This window comes from Staurois parvus, unplaced genomic scaffold, assembly GCF_062004578.1.
Source record: "Staurois parvus isolate SC_StPar_1 unplaced genomic scaffold, SC_StPar_1.0 ptg000153l, whole genome shotgun sequence".
Taxonomy (NCBI): Eukaryota; Metazoa; Chordata; class Amphibia; order Anura; family Ranidae; genus Staurois; species Staurois parvus.
The window spans coordinates 9,646,746-9,664,317 of NW_028317949.1; the positions used below are offsets into that span (position 1 = coordinate 9,646,746).

The 17,572-nt window shown below is 36.4% G+C and overlaps 1 protein-coding gene across 2 annotated transcripts in view; it reads right to left on the bottom strand.

Annotated features, from left to right (window-relative positions):
* Window positions 1–1,225: 1,225 nt before the first annotated feature.
* CDH12 (cadherin 12) overlaps window positions 1,226–17,572 on the bottom strand; it is a 1,084,366-nt gene continuing 1,068,019 nt past the window's right edge. For both annotated transcript variants that reach the window (XM_089674839.1, XM_089674840.1), the window contains 5 exons: window positions 15,331–15,464; window positions 11,472–11,593; window positions 9,472–9,589; window positions 2,945–3,196; window positions 1,226–2,018 (listed from right to left, as the gene is read on the bottom strand). In XM_089674839.1, coding sequence (XP_089530965.1) covers window positions 1,522–2,018; window positions 2,945–3,196; window positions 9,472–9,589; window positions 11,472–11,593; window positions 15,331–15,464 — 1,123 coding nt within the window. In that variant the 3' untranslated portion in view covers window positions 1,226–1,521. The remainder of the gene's footprint in view (window positions 2,019–2,944; window positions 3,197–9,471; window positions 9,590–11,471; window positions 11,594–15,330; window positions 15,465–17,572) is intronic.

The following is a 17,572-nucleotide window of genomic DNA, read 5'->3' on the forward strand; positions in this document are numbered from 1 at the left end:
CAAGTTGAAGAAGGCAATCCAGAACCTCCTTTTATCTGGTCCTGGATTGCAGCAGGCCCATCAGTATTTCAGATTGTTCAAAAATATTTTTAGTTTCTTCAAGAAATTAATTCCAAATCTAAATACAGAACAGTTTATACATGAGTGTCAGTATCTAAGATCACCTCAAATTAGTTCTCTAAGTTCAGAGCAGCAGGCATTCTAAGATATGGAACTTTAGGTTAGATGTAGACAGCAACTTAGAAGGCCATCTAAGTAAGTATTGTAGTGGCCTGTCACTTTTTCTGGTTGCAATTCATAGAATGTCAATAAGCTGTAGTCCACAGTAGGGTGGCACTATTGTGAATTATTTTAGCTGAGAGTATTTTTGCTCAATTTAAGTCTCAAGTACCCGAGCCTTGATGACAATTTATACCTCGGCCCTTAGCCAAACATCTGTTACCATCATGAAAAGCAATTCACGCTTTTGGTATTTGTTAATGATATACTGTTCTAAGAAAATTTTGTTGCCATTGCTGATTTCTCTTTCTGAAAATGCAGATGCAATGATTGTAATATTTTCTAAAGCACAGCTAAGAACTAATAGGTAGGCTTCACCAATAGGTAGGCATTCTAATCTGCATGTTGGTTCCAGATCAATAACTCAGAATGTATCTAGAGACAGCCAGATAACTGGTATTTTATATGTGAATTTTGCTGACAACCCTACATTTATTTCAATATAGGTTTCCTTTAAGTATACATATTTGGATTTACAGTAAATGTCACATACTTCTAGGATGGGTAATACTTTTGAACTGATTTTTATTCATCATGTTTAACACTTTTTTCCTTTCAATTTTAAGCTTCAAAATTGTTCATTTTAAAGGCAATAGCTACAAAATCTTCCATTTTGTCACTACTAAACTTATACTTTGCATTATTTGTAAAAGGATACTGAAGGCAGTTATATAGTTGTTTAGTTTACTAAAGCAAAATATTCTTAAAATAAAATGTTGTCAGTTTTTTTTATTTTATTTGCTGATGATTGCATAGTGTTCAATCAGAGGATGAACATGTGAAAAAAGAGATATCACACAGACTGAAATGGAAAAGATTTCCTCAAAATTCTGAATAACTGGGTTTGTCTAGAGTAAGTAAAATACTTGCTTCTGCCATGACTTTGACATCACATTTGTGTTTAAAATAATTTCCTGGTTTTCACTGCATACATCAGGACAAAGGCTTCAGTAGGCACTTCAGTGGAATTAAGAAAATCTTCCTCTCTTTCCACCATAATGCCAATAAATTATATTTATTTTCAAAGTGTAATTTCAGTAAATTGTAGATAACACACCTGAGTTTTCTCAGTATCAATGAAAAATAGCAAAAACATTTTTATTTCATTACAGGATCAACCTTCCAGCTGTGAAACAAACAAAACTGACAGTATGATAAATATTGTAGCATTTTAGTATAAAACTTTTTTTTTACATAGTCTAGATAAAGCTTGTTGATTGTTGGTAATTTTCAGTCTATAAATTAAGTAATGTTGCCGGCATTATAATTTTCTTCTCCAAACATTTCTGCCAATAATTTAAAACGGGGTCCCCAGTCACTTAAAAAATCATAATTCTGATCTGTCTCCATTCTCAGTGACTCTATAGAGCTCAATGATTCAGCTACAGATCCCGAACCTTCATAGGCATAAGTAGCTAGTGAGTCATATGGTGGAGCATTTGGATCTACATCATGCTCTTGAAGCCTTTCATTAATAAAATCTCTGATGTCACTGTTATATTCTGCTGATGGTTTTTGACGAGGCTCACACAAAGGTTCAGGTTTTATATCTCTGCGAACATTATTGTCTTCAATCACCTTTGGATTTCTTAGGGCACCAATGTCAAAAGCCTGTGTGTCCTCCTCTCCACCTCCTTCATCATCATAATGGATAACATTGTCCCTTATATCTTCTTTTGAGGTCATTAGGCCATCCTTCTTTTTCTGTCTTCTTAATGCTACGTAGAGTACTACAATAACTAAAGAAAGAAAAGGAAAATATCCATAAACTTACATGACTTTTAAAACTCTCAAACCTAAAAATATATACAGTATGGTACAATGCAGAAAATGTACTTTAGGGTCACCTTGGGGTTAAAGGCATAAACATTATTTGGATTACAAAAGAACGTAAAGAAATTTGTAAAAAAAAGTAAAAAAAAAAAAATTCCCTTACATCTTTGGTAGGAATGTAAAGAATGAATCTGAAAACAACCACAGAACGTTATGTCTTATGCAATTGCAGGTACATTTTTTTATGTGAATATTGGCAAAATTGTATGTTGCTAGGCTATGTTCTCTCCAGGCCTGATGTTCGTTATTCATAAGAATAGTGTGAATCTGGAATATAGCACATTATGGTCACTAGATGGAGCCAGTGCTTAATGCTGCAAGGAATTTGGCTATAAGGAAGGAGGGGGTTCCAGCAGATAGTGTGAACCTATGTACCAACTAGCTGCTCCTCTCAGCCAGTTCACTAATGGGTAGGGGATTTAAAAAAGTCTAAGCAGAAAAGTGTTGAGAGGTGAAAGGACACAGAAGTGTGGTCCCCCTCTTGTCTTCATTCTGTCTAATTTTTGTTAGATCACTGATATATGTTTCTCACTTGGCATGGTTTTTGTGCCTAGGGAATTGCAGGGATAAAGTTAGCTATAAAATTATTGTCCATATTTTGGACTAAGTTACTGCAGGATGCAGCATAAATCTGATGGATTTTTACTTCTTTCTCAGTTTCCTTGTAAATTAACTCTAGTCTACCTAAAATTGTACAGTTAAAACGAAATGTTATGGGTAGTGCTGGTATATAGAAATACAGTTTTATTGTGTTAGAATTGGTCCATTCTATGATGAAGCTCAAAAATGGCCATCTGAGCTATATATGAACATTCATTTGCACAAAACCCACCTAAAAGTATTATAATGCACAGTAAAATTGCTATCAAAGCTCCTGTGCTTAGTCCAACAGGTAAAAAAATAGCTTCCACATTGCAGGAAAGGACCACTCCTCTTGAATCACATCTGCATACTCTAATGGTCAGTGTGCTTGTACTACTTTGAATAGGATAACTGCTGTCCTCCACCACCACTGGGAGAAGATAGAACTCTTTCTGTCTTCGGCTATACCCATGTCTCTGAGCAACTATGCCAGCTGAATTATCTGAAAAAGAAAGAATCATGATTATTTTTATTTTACATTTACCCACATTTGATAAACAACATATCATTTTTTACTATTATTGTATTTTTTTTTCATTAATTTAAATGAACCTGTCAAAACTCTTCACATTTGGAATATGATGAAAAAAGATGCAGTCAAAATGATGAGTAGATAAAGAGTTATTGGTAGCTTAAATGACACACAAAAGCTTTTTGATAGAAAGCTTTATTGCACCCTTCAGTAATTTATAAAGGTTTCCTATTTTAGTATTGTATTATGGTTAGCACTTCCGCCTGGCAGTACTAGGGTCACTGGTTCGAATTCCAGCCACGGCACCTCCTGCCTGGAGTTTGCATGTTCTCCCTGTGCCTGTGTGGGTTTCCTCCCACACTCCAAACACATGCTGGTAGGTTATTTGGATCCTGTCTAAATTGACCCTAGTATATGAATGTGAGTTAGGGACCTTAGATTGTACGCCCCTTGAGGGCTAGGGACTGATGTGAATGTACAAAATATATGTAAAGCGCTGAGTAAATTGACGGCACTATATAAGTACCTGAAATAAATAAATAAATAAAATACATGTATGGATACATTTGTGGTGGGGATGAGCTTTTCCATTTTTAATGAACTCTCAATGTAAATCCAAACCTTTAAAAAATGTATATGACCTCTTAATTCATGGTTCATTTACCAGTAGACATTTGCACTGAATTGTTTTGGGTTGGAAAAAAATTGGTCCCATGCATTTTTTGGTACATGGACACATATTGAAGATGAAAAAAGAATAGCTACATGTATTGCAATGGGTTTTGACACATCACACAATGCATTTCATTGCTGGAAGTAACACATGCAGATGGGGGAATGGGTCTTCAACATTGCATAGGAAAGATTGGAAGGATAAGAGGAGTTTTAAAGGAAAAGCTGAGATTTGTAAATACTGTCCACTTCCTATATTACTGAATCTACCTATTAGAGTTTATTTACTAAACTAATAGAGGGTGTTCACTTAACAAAGCAAGAATAAAAAATTGAACCTGTGTTCACTCTGAGTAAGCAAGCAACTACAATGGAGATTAAACAAGCAAGTTTTTTTTAGCATATGATTGGTTGATTGAAGTTAAAATAGCTTCATCATATTTACTTATATCAGTGTGAAATTCACTTTGTAAAGATAACATACATTTTGTTAAGTAACCATCATCTCAATCCTTCAGTAAATCAGCTATGCTGTTTTAGAGCTCATGCATACAGATGTATATGCAGGCATATGGATGTACAGCATACAATAATCCTGTATTCATGGCACCCAGGAGGCCAAGCTGCTGTGTAATTCTGCTTAGAGGAATGAGTTACAAAATATGCTGTATGTGAGTGTACACATGTAAACGCCAATATTGGGTTTACAGGCACACATGTATGTTAAACAAGTACAGGTGTTTATACACCTATACACACATACAGCATATTTTGTAATTTATTCCTGCTTGGGCTCCTGGTCACTGTACCCTTAGGTTGAAACTTTTACAGAAGGCTTCTGTATTTTTTCATCAAAGTTACATTTGAAATGCAGAGGCTTTTGATACATATATGTTCAGAGGTGTATTGTTAATAATCTATTGTTAAAATGACACTAAAGCTTTGTTTGTGCTTTGTTTTCTAATAACAAACATGTCTATACTTACCTGTTCTGTCCAGTGATTTTGCACAGAGCAGCACAGATTCTTTTTGGGTTCCTGCTGGTGCTCCTGGATCCTCCCCCTCAAACAGTGCCCCCAGGCAAAGGGCAGGGAACAGAATGTTGCTCCAACCCCAACTAAGCTAAGGGGGAGAGGCGGGGCCAGTGTGGGAGGAGGCAGGGCCAGTAGAGGAGACACTATATGTGGGGACACTTAACTCGTGCTGGCTCGAGTATCATTTATGAGTGCAGTGTCTGTCAGTGCACAGTGGGCCCCCCTTTGGGGCCCTTGTGCAGGGCACACATTGCACCCATGGTTGAGCAGCATTTTCTGTCAAGAGAGACATGAAGAGCAGTTTACCATGGAATCCTTCTTCATAGGTGACCACAATAGATGCCTTCTTTATAGGTGATCCCCCACCACCATCTTTATACACACTTTCAGAGAGTGTCTACCAGCCTGCCCTGAAGTGAGATCCTATGTTTTTCTCTGCATACCTGTGTCCCAAGTCTGTGTTGCTCCCCCCTTCTCTCTTTCACTTTGTCCCTGTCGAGCCCTCTTACCTCTCCCCTCTGGACTCCCATGTGCACACAACCACTTATGGTGACTTCTCAGCATTGCAGTTTCAATGGTAGCAGGGCCATAATCAGAGCCTGCGGCACCTTGTGCCAGCTGTATGCAGATTCCCCAGTCTTGTAATCAGCAGAGCAGGGAGGGAGTTCCCCCCTCCATCAGTGCACAGTGCAAGATGACAGGATGCAGCACTTCCGGACTGGTACAATGACAGGTGTGAGATCCAATGTACACAGTGCAGCTTGTCTTCACTTGGGACTCGTGCTGACGCACCAGCGCTGCAGGCCAGGACTAATTTCTTTGCTATGCGCCCCTCTAAATATTGTGCCTGAGGTGACTGCTCCGACTGCCCCCCACGCTACACCACTGGTGTCCAAGGTAGCATTTGCATTGGCAGAGCAGAGTAGAACTGGCTAAAAGGATTATTTTAACATAGGTAACCAGCTTAAACATGTATTGCAATATGTGTGAGCTAAAAATCCCTATTTTTTTATTGCAAAGTTTGCTGGTAAGCGAATATATCAGTGTGCAGAGGGTCCTTTCAGAATTGTATTGTTAATAATCTAATCTAATATACTCTAATCTATAAATAAACATTGTCTTTTTTAATTTTTTTTTTTAACATATCCACACAAGACTCCTGTAGAGTGGTTTTCTCTTCACCAAACTAAAATGCTAATAAAACCTCTAAGGCTCTTTACTTATTGTTGTACAAAACAGAAATCAGTGTGTTTGGCCTTTTTCCTGAAGCTCCATTTATCACCAAGCTGCTGTTTGTGACATTTATACACAACAAAGTACATCTGAAATATATCCCCTTCATGTCATTACTTTTCTTTTTTGGCATAAAATACTTCTAAAAAGGATGCTCTAATCTCTTTGTTTCAGTTGTACCCTCCAGCTTATTTAGGATAGTATGTTTGGTAATAAATGATCCACTAAAACAGATAAGTGACATGCCAAGGGTATTTCACATCTAAATCCAATAAAACATGATTTAGGGTTTGTCCACAAAGGATTTTGTTCTTGAACATTTGTGTTTATAGGCCTAACAGTAGTACAACTCACCACAGACATACACACATATACATATGCCATGGTTTTGGTTGTATGGAAAATATATTCTGACAAATGGTTCAGTAGATATGAAGTTCTACTCTTCAAAGTGCATTTTTTGTTGCCCTATGTTAAATGTAGAATTTCAGATAAGCGAACCAATTCATGCTAGTCAGAACTTGCAATAAATCCATCTCATGAGCTCTTTGGCAAACAATGTTCTTGTTAAAATCTCCCTTGGGAGAAATGTTGGTATGCAATGCAATACTGCTTGTGAGTGGCTTCAAACACACTTGGTATAAGTATAGATCTATATTCAGAAAAAAAGTTAAACAAAAAAAGACTAAAAAAAAAAAAACAAAACATAAAAACACAAAGAAACCACAAAGACAAAGGAAAAGAAAAAAAAACAACGGGCATATTAGATCGACCATTTGGTCTTTTTTCTGCTGTCACTAATTTATGTTTCTGTGTTTCTATGCTTACTTTATTTGATCATTATATGCTTTTCAACTTACCATAAAATGTTATCATATTAATGTGTACCCTGCCAAGTAGTGTCACTAATGCGCGGAAATTTACATCCACTATAGTTGAGCCTTTCAGAGGCACATAAAAATGTACTCCAAAGATATAAGTGAGGTAAAGTTCAACTTTATGACCCAGCTATGGAAATTATACACAATCAAAGTTCTAAAAGGTTTATCTATTGTGGTTTTCGTAAACTCTTTACAAATATGCAAACCTTGGAAACGCTAAACAGGATGTGCTATTGAAGCCATTGGGACTCAAAACAGGCTGGGAGAACATGTGTATTACAGTACAGAAAATTACGTACATTTACACAGATTGGTTTGGAAATCTGAAATCCTTGCTGGATGAGAAGTTGGGCCAAAAAAAAAGCTTAAATCTCTTTCTTTCATCAGGGATAATGGGATAGAAGGGTGGGATCTGGTGATAATAGAAGTCAAGCTAAGATTATCCAGAAAACAGCAAAATATGTATAAGGCAGAAAATGCTTTTGGATAAGCCTTTGGTCTCTTCATCCCACAAAACTTTCAAAATTCAGAATTCAGCCAGGACATCCAAATTAATGAAATTTGATCTGAATCTAATTTCATTAAAATTGTGGGATCAATTATAATGAAAATATGGTTAGGCACAGTACATGAATTGAAAAAATTACAACATTGAATATAACAAAATCCTCCTGCGCTGATAAGGAAGTAGGCCCTAATAAATAGCTGATACCAAACCAGTGTATAAATGTTAAAGAAATTAGTGTAGCGCTTCAAATAATACATAGAACAATAATGTTCAAAAATAACTAAATACCTCAGTCACTATTGTGACTAGTGAAAGTGATGAGAATATGTAAACATATATCTCCGTGACAAATAATTATTGTGCTAGGGTCACCTAAGTGACCTAAATAAGTGACAAACACAAAAATAAAGACTCTAATAAATAGGAGAAAAAAACGTGACACTTCAAATCTCATAGAAAAACATTCCAAACACTCTGATAGTCCAAAATTATATATTAATAAGTTTTTCATATAAACATGCAACGTACAGTTCGTGATTAATTCGTGAAAGTGCCAGCACACTTTATCCACTCCAGCTGAAGTGCCTCCTCACCTCCTTTCTGCGACCACAAAGGGCCAAAAAGCCTTCAGGATCACCTTGGATCCTTCACAGTACCGGCTAATATCTCTCCTCCTTCAGTATCTCTCCAGCAAGCTTTCAGGACCACCTTGGATCCTCTGATATTAATCCACCTCCAGTATCTCTCAAATACAACCTCCATGACCCTCTGTATAGGTACTCTGCAGAATATGTAACTCACCATGCCAGTGAGAAATAAAAGAGATCCTCCATAGTGTAGTATTTCAAGCAAAAACAGTCCTTTTATTTTTAGTTAAAAGTACACTCACATTTTAATGCAGTCCCCTTCCTCTCCTGATGTGTGGGTATGCTGCATCCATGCGGTACTTCCTGGGTGTACTAAGATGTCTACCACCGGAAGTGCATCACCTCGCACCGGAAGCTGCGTATCGGCGTACCGTATTTTTAGTTAAAAGTACACTCACGTTTTAATGCAGTCCCCTTCCTCTCCTGATGTGTGGGTATACTGCATTTATGCGGTACTTCCTGGGTGTACTAAGATGGCGTCTTACGCTGGAAGTGCGTCACCTTGCACCAGAAACTGCGTATTGGCGTAACGTATTGCTGCATCCATGCGGTATTTCCTGGGTGTACTAAGATGGCGGCTTACACCGGAAGTGCGTCACCTCGCACCAGATGCTGCGTATTGGCGTACTGTATTGCTGCATCCATGCGGTACTTCCTGGGTGTACTAAGATGGCGGCTTTCACCGAAAGTGCGTCACCTCGCACCGGAAGCTGCGTATCGGTGTACCATATTGTCACTTGTTTAGGTCACTTAGGTGACCCTAGCACAATAATTATTTGTCATGGAGATATATGTTTACTTATTTTCATCACTTTCACTAGTCACAATAGTGACTGAGGTATTTAGTTATTTTTGCACATTATTGTTCTATGTATTATTTGAAGAGCTACACTAATTTCTTTAACATAAAAAATTACAACGTTTCCCGGTTTTATTCCAGAAAACAAACCTGTAATTCTAATTATCATAACATAAAATTTTGGAGATATTTATATAGGAATAAAACTGTTACGCAATAGATGAACAGAGTAATACTGAAATCATAGAGAATAGACATATTTTTATTTAAACTACAAATCTAGCTTTCACCTGTGAGATATTCCTGGGAAATAAATATATGTTAATCATAAAACAGCTACAATGAGCCAGAAAACAAATAAAATGACAGCAATGTGTACAGGCATATATCAAAGATATTTGTTTTGCTTCCTGAAATGCTAATGCATGTCACAATTTGAGAATAGAAAATGTATGTAATCAAGATTCTTACTTTTATAGTCATGGATGGTAAAATTGGGGTTTGTGGAACCATCAGGTGGCATTCTGAAGGAAAATTTCTGCCCTGCAGGTGACATATCCTTGTCAGCAGCACCAATAATTTGGATGATCTGAAAGCAGACAGAAAACACACACTGTACAGAACATTTCTACATTTTATGTAAACACTACTTACATCAAGCTTCTACAAAAGATAAGAAATATTTATTCTAGGATTCAGTAGGCTTTTAACAGACAAAGACATTTGACGGAACAAAGGAAAGTGAAGGAAGTCAAATGTAAAATGCATTTCTATCATTGCTTCTTACTGATATTGTTAAATATAACATATAAGAAAGTAAGTGAAAAAATCCAAAAGTTATCTTCCAAGTAAAAAAGAGTAACATTAAGACACAAGTCTCAGAGGAAATAAACAAAATGGGTCCTAGGATTTTTACATTATGCTTATTTGATTTTATTTTAAATAAACTGCAATATAAAGAATGTCAAAACTTGGCTGATTTTTTTTTTGATAAATTGGGGAATGATTAGCTCCCCTGTAACCCTTTTTGCTGTGTTTTTTTCTCTGTCATTTTCTGTCCTGGTAATCACTGTTATCAGAGCTGTAAGTGAGGGGAACCTCTTTAGCATGGAAAATAGTCCAAACAGCATATACAGAAGATTGTCCTCAGCAATGGGTTGGGTGAAGTCAATGATGGGAAAATATGCAATGGACACCAGAAATGAAGCAAAAAGAATAAGCTTTACTTTCCCAACAAACCAACAATATTTTGGGGACATGCAGGTCCTGTTTATAAATGAGTCACCTTGATAGAAGGGCCTTGTACAGCCCAAAAACTTTGTTGGTATGTCATGCTAGTAAACTTTAATTCACTTGCTTTATTTCTAGTATGCTGACCTTCATTCACTTTTTTCTCCCTAGTTAGGAAACAGGAAGCAATAAAGACCCAACAAAGGTTCTAATCAAACTAATCATTCTTCACACTATTCAAAACTAAAAAAAAAAAAAAAGTTCTGGCTGGAGTTGTTTCTGGAATCCAAAAAGACGTAAAGAACCTGGAATCTGGTCTTTACTGAAACATTGATTTGGATATATATGACTTGTAGCACCGCTCAAAGTCGGATGCCTTGAAATAACCCCTCCGGTACTCAGAAAAATGTGAGCCAGCATCCTGACATTGCTTCAGAAGAAATGAAAGCAAAGTAGGAGGAACGCCACATTGACCTACCCAATGTAGTATGGTGATGGCCTCAGCCGCCGCTCCAGAAACGCCCACTGATGTGCTTCACCCTGCCCACTGGGGCTTGGTCACACCTCTGTGTCCAAGCCCCAGTGGGTGGGGTGAAATGCATCAAGGAGAATAGCTCAGCTGTTGAGGACATCACCGCACTACATTGGGGAGGTCAATGTGGCATTCTTCCTACTTCATTGGTTTGGATATACTGACTTACTAATGACAAAATACTGTTTAAGCTTTGAGAACCGAAGTGCTTTATTATTATGTTTAATGTTTACTCTATGCTAGGGTACATATACATTTCCAACCAGGCACACACCATGTGGAGCATTCACTGGTGAGAACCACACTGTGACTACATCTCCTTTCAAAATTTACATTAGCAATTCAAATGGTTATCGTATACTCAGCACACTGTGGTCGGATGTACTTAAAACAGGTCTATTTTCTTTCAGGGCAGGCCTTCATTTCTGGTACATTTCAGTACAAACCTTTAAAGTTGAAAAATATAATGTGGAGAAAAGTGTAAATATTTAGCACATCATTTATTATTGTAACCAGGGTTCTATTGAGAAGATGCCCCTATCCTTCTGCCCTAGTGACAACCTAACATATAGAAAATCATTGAGACTGGAATAGGTAAGAAATCTTCTCATACAGAAGTTGCAGAGCTGCAGACAATTGTATACCTCTTTTTTTGGTAGACTTTAGGCAACAGATATGAATAGTACAATTTAAAAATAAATCTCTTTACCTGTCCTGGTTTGGAATTATCACATGCTGATATTTCATATGGTACTGTCACCTCAGGTGGAAATTCATTAACATCCAGTACATGTATAATGATTTGTACCAAACTAGTCAGTTGTGGATTGCCTAAAAAAAAAGAATTACATATTTTTTTATGATCAGGAACTTCTAACTTTCGCTATTGATGACAAATTGATAATTTGGTTAAAATGTAAAGCTCTCCTTACATAGCTGATGTGATGATGAATTGCCATGATCTTCTACTGGGCATGTCTGTCCTTCTGTTAACACCACCTAATTTTATTTGGGAAGCTAATGGGACATCTATTTCTGAAAGCCTGTAATATTAGGGCCAGGTAATCCAAGGAGCTTTACAAGTCAACAATCTGTTACTTTCACAATGACTTTCACATCCAAACTTCTGAGATTCTAGTAGTAGAAGTTCCAGACTAATGATATAGTGGCCAACCCAGAAGTGCAAGGCTACAATATTTCAGGAAGCTTTTAATTTTTTGAGAGATGAGTTGCACTGACGACTTTGCTTTGGCTGCCCACATTGCTGATGTAGAGGTGGCTGCTTTAAGTAGATATTGTACACACTACAGACATGTACAGTAATTAATGAGACCTTCCCAAAGATGGTACTGGGGTCTTTTTAAGGGTCTTACTAAAACAATGCATTTTTATTATAATGTTTTACATTGTTATTATTTATTAATCACATAAATGCATGTTTAGGCATCCTATATGAAATGTTATGTGATGTAAATGATAACCAAAGATTGTACTTTTCGGCATTTCATGCTACCACAGGGATGCTAAACCAGATGCAAATCATTAGTGCAGCAGCTTGTATTCTACTTTTGTAGCTCTGGTGCATTGTCTTGAATTCTTTTAAATGTAGTATTTGCAAAAACTGTACAAAGTGCTCACTGTACTTCATCTCATGATATTTACTGTAAGAATGTAAAATACAGACTAGTTTACATAATCACATTAACTACAGTATTTTTGTATTTCTGTCTCATTATTGGTGTGGTACTTTAAGCATCCCTTGAATGCTTCTTCAGAACAAGGACTAAGGAGAATAACTCTTTATATATCCCATTAAATATAGAGATACTTAACAACACCTTTCTTATGTGTGATAATCTTTGTACACATGAATTTTGCTTTTGATAGGTGATCAATTTTGCAAAAAAAAAAAAAAAATACCATTATAAGTATAACACAGGCTGAAGATGATGCAGGTGCCTACAGGAGCTTTTAGCTTACTCAGTCTTTTCCAACTTTCTTAAACGTAAATCAAATGAAAAACACCTCCACAGACATCTAGCATTGCAAAAAAAGTGGATCCCATCTGTCATAATCATGAATATTTTAAAGCTATGAAAATAATTTCCCTCTGTGACTGTCAACTATGGTTTGTGAACAGAAAGTGTGTCAGTAAAACACTTGGCAAATCCATACTAAAACTTCTGACACATGCAATAATATCTTCATCCGCAGGCAAAACTTTGCATTAATATTTAGTTGGAAGTGTTGTGTTAGAATTGCCTTTGAGCTGTGTTTTTAGAAGGATTACATCCTTTTGTCAAGTGAAATTTGTGTCAAGTCTCACATAAATGTAACATAGCACTCTTTGTAGAACAAGTTCTAAAGTTCACAGAAAACTGCAGTGGTAGTTTTCGAAAACAAATGTGATGAAATAGCATTTAATGTCGGGCATAGATGCCTTGCAGCAATACAAGATGTACAGGCAAGGCAGGGCTTTGAACATTGGGTGCCTAAGTCTATGTTTGTTAAAACTTGTAAAATGTGGGAATGTTTATAATACAGTTATCGTATATGCAAAAAATCTCCTAAATGTTGTTGCCTTCTGTCTGAGGAAATGTAAAGAACTGTTTGATTTCAATTCTGCATAACTGAAATGGTCATTTACAGTATATTGCAGCAATTTAGTAATAATTTATTACATTTAATACAACCAATTTGTTTGTGATTCATATACTGTGTATACAGTAAATACATAAAGGACACATAAAAATATATATTTAAATACTCTAGGCCAAATATTGTAGCTTCAGTACATACAAACAGACTGTTTTTCTATTACCTAGGATTACAGAATTAATTGCTCATGAATATATTGAAAGTGGACCTTCATCCTTTCATTTTCCCCCCTTAATTTTTTTAAAACCCTGCTTACCTGGTTTTGGGTTCTTCACAGTTAAGCTATTAACCTACCCAGTGGATCCAGCATTGTCCCCTGTCCACTGAGATTCCCTTTTCTACTGCCCCTGCTCAGTCTAGTGCATTAGTGCATCTAGTCTTTTATGACATCATTGAGAAGCTGCTGACTATTCTGAGTTCAGCCAGCCACTCTCCCGATGATGCGCCCACAAGATCCACCCCCTTCTCCTTTCTCAGTGAAGGATTATGCCATGCACTTTGCCCACTGTGCCTCCTGGCACAGTGGGGAAAATTCAATTCATGCGCTAAGGTGAGTGATGTGCATAGGGGGTGGTCCAGATATTTCTTAATAAAATAAGTAGATAAAAAAGTCTAATTTGCACAGCGGAAGGGAGGAGGGATGGAGAGGAGGCAACATCATATTAAGGATTAAGGCTGGCTTATTAAAGAAGTAGTGTTGCATTATTTTAAAGTATATCAGAATTTTAACAATACAGATGTCATTTTAAACCCCCATTCCATGTGATCTCAGACTCTTGTCACTGCATTGACATGATCAGGGCCAGGCAGGGCTCACAATAGTGGGCTGGCCCCAGCAATAGAGAATAATATATATGAAAAATACATAAATGTCATAAATGTACAATACAGTTTACAATGGTGTAGGAAATGCAGAGTATAGCACAACATAGAAACTGGTAGATTTGCTAAAGGCAAATAGACTGTGCATTTTGCAAGAGCAGTTGCACTCTGCAAGGGAATTTGCTCAAGAGCTTAGTAAATGAAGGGAAGCGCTGCTAACTTCCATCATCCAAGGACATTTGCTCCAGAGCTTAGTTAAGGAGGGGAAGCTCTGCTAAGTTCTATAATCCAATCATATGCAAGTAAAGATGCTTTTTTTTGCATGTGATTGGGAATTCTATACTGTACCTGCAAAGTGCACATTCTGTTTCAGTAAATCAATCTCAAAGTGTAGTAAAAGTTTTCCATTTGTTGAATAAAATCCTTTGTGCTTGCTTTTCTTTTTCTTTCTGATTTTCTTCTTTTTTTTTTTTTAAACCTACACAACTAATAAATCTGAGATACCATAGTTCATCCTTCACACTGTCTTTGGTGGATAGAGGCTTATTAGCTGAGCCACAAGCCTAAGTGCTGTGCTGTTGATAGTTTCACCAAAATCGTTATATTTCATGTTGCTGCGGACACTATAAGGTATTGTATATGTACTTAGCAACATACTAACAAACACTATTTTTTTAGGAAAATGTTAATTTTTACTGACAGGCAGGGACCATATAGTGTTGGAGTGAACGTGCATAACTAACAGTTTTCCATGAAAAATGTTATCCATTCCCATGTTGTTAGAATACCAATTTTGTCTTTGTAAACATAGCATTGGCAGGAAAATTGCTAGTGCAGTAATGTAATACAGTAAGGGGGATTTACTAAAACTGGAGCATGGAAAATGTAGTGCAGCTGTGCATATTAACCAATCAGCTTCTTCGGTTAAGATTTGACAATAAAACCTAAAAGCTGATTGGTTACTGTGCACAGCTGCACCACATTCTGTGGACTCCACTTTTATTAAATCCCCCCAAATATGTTTGGATGATGCAGTAAACCTGACCCACATATAATCAGTTCATACCTATTGTGAAAGGTTTACTTACTCATTTTACTTGCAATTATTGATAAGTTAAATTGTGCAGTGCTCTCTCGATCCAATAGTTCATTTGTTGCAATGGTTCCCTCAATTGGATCAACAGAAAAATTATTGTTCATATCATTTGCATCAAGAGAATACCTGTAAAACATGAAAATAAAAATATACTTGTTTTGATATGAAAAGAAAAAAAATTCTGTATCATTGAAAACAGTATAACAATAAATATTTGAATGATTGTAATGGAGAATACTTCAAAGGATACAAATATTTTTTAAAAATATTGACTCTTGTCAGTGCTTGCCTCAGGCAAGTGCTGGGAGGTAAAGACAGATACTACAAAGCAAAACAGCCATCTGCTTACTAGCTGTGGTATCAGGAGGATGTGAGCCAACAGGAGGCACTCTGCCCTACATCCCAGTTTATTTTACAAGGCACCTAGGAAGATGCTACAAAGTACTACATTTACATTGTCATGTCTGGAACTCAGTAAGGTAAAAAAAAAAAGATAGTGATAATTCCTCTATCACCAGATGATCCTGCCAGACATGATACCGGTATTGTTTTCCTTTACTCCAGCCTCAATGATGTCAAATATTTCTGTACAAGCAGGGTAGGATTAGAAAATCCAACTATACAAATTAGAAGAATTGAGACTTTAGAATTTGTTTAGACTTGAAGTTGGGGGCAGCAAAAATGTGTGATTAAGCCACGTTTTTGCTGCCCACCAATCACCCATCCCTTAGGCTGCAATAGGCAGCGGATGGGAGTGTTTACATTCCATAACCATGATGCTTCATGGCAAAGTTCACCTAACATGTAATGAACACCATACAGTCAAACAAATAAAGAAACACCGCAAATGCCCCACAACTGCACATTTGTCAGCAAAAATGGGGCAAAAATAGGTGGTGAGGAGATGTCACGTCAGTAGCTTCTGAAGCCCAATCCAATGTCGAAATCTTCCCTTACAGTAAAATTATTTCTTGATTCAACATTTCAGTCCCCAATGCCATTTAAAAACTATGCTGGGAGGGTGGCTATTCATCCTGCATGCAGTACTAAACCCAGAAGGTGAAATGAATAGCTCCTAAGCTTCTACAGATTACTTCAAGTGTAGAAAGCTTGGATTTCAAAGTCAAAATAAACCCTAACAATGAACTTCTCTTATTTGCTCTACTTTGGTCTGGAAAATATACCACTGAAAACATTATGTTATATGTATAAAAATTACCAATTGTTCATGCCACAAAATTAGAGCTGTCCTGTGTTCTTTGAATACTTTCCATGTTTTGTTTAAAGAAGTCTGATTATCCCTCCCAGTTTCATTCTTGAGACACAGAATGGCTGGTTGCTATAATGTAGAACATAGGAGAGTGAGAGTGTTTGAGGAGCTTAAAAAAGGTCTACTGGCAGGGCTGACACCACTCAGTCCACAAAAATTCAGAATTGCACTCAAGCTGAGCAATGTTGGCAGAATAAAAAGTATGTGCTTTGTACTTGAGGGGTCTTTAAAGTGATAGAATGTGGGGAAATGAGCATGTATTGCAATGATGTACTTTATATATTTTTCGATCTCACAGATTTTAATATCTTGTATACACGTTGTATGAATAGTCTAGTATATCATTGTTTTTTCTATTTGTCTGTTTTTTGTATTTGTCTTCATAATCTTTTTTCTGTGATCTACATGTTCAAAATAGGATTGAAATAACACATTTAGGAAAATTGACTAGATAAAAGGGCACCTATAGAAAACTCCCAGCTTTTGTCACATAAAATTAAAGTTGAATGAAATACAGCTGAACATAGAAATACAGCTGAATGATTTATTGTGCCTAGATATGGATTATTATAGAATAATACTAGGAATATATATTCCATTTTCAGGTCCCTACATTTTTTTTCCTATGAGCTATGTATATTTTGTTTATAAATGGCCATTTAAGAAGTGTTAAATATGTGCTAAAAGATTAAAGTTTTGCTGTTCAAACTAAATTGTATGAATTTGAAAACCTATTAAAAGTTTCTTTTTATATCATCACTTCTGAGCTACAGCAATTATAATTACATATTGCACTATTTTAAGAGTGTTTTCTGCATTTCTAATGTATAATTTTCCCAACCAACATTCAAAAATAGATTTGATTTGAACTTTAATTAAAAGCTTCTCTGTGGGTGACCATCACTGTGAAGTATAGTCGTTATTAAAAGCTCTAATTGAACCCAGATGTCAGCAACATGGCACT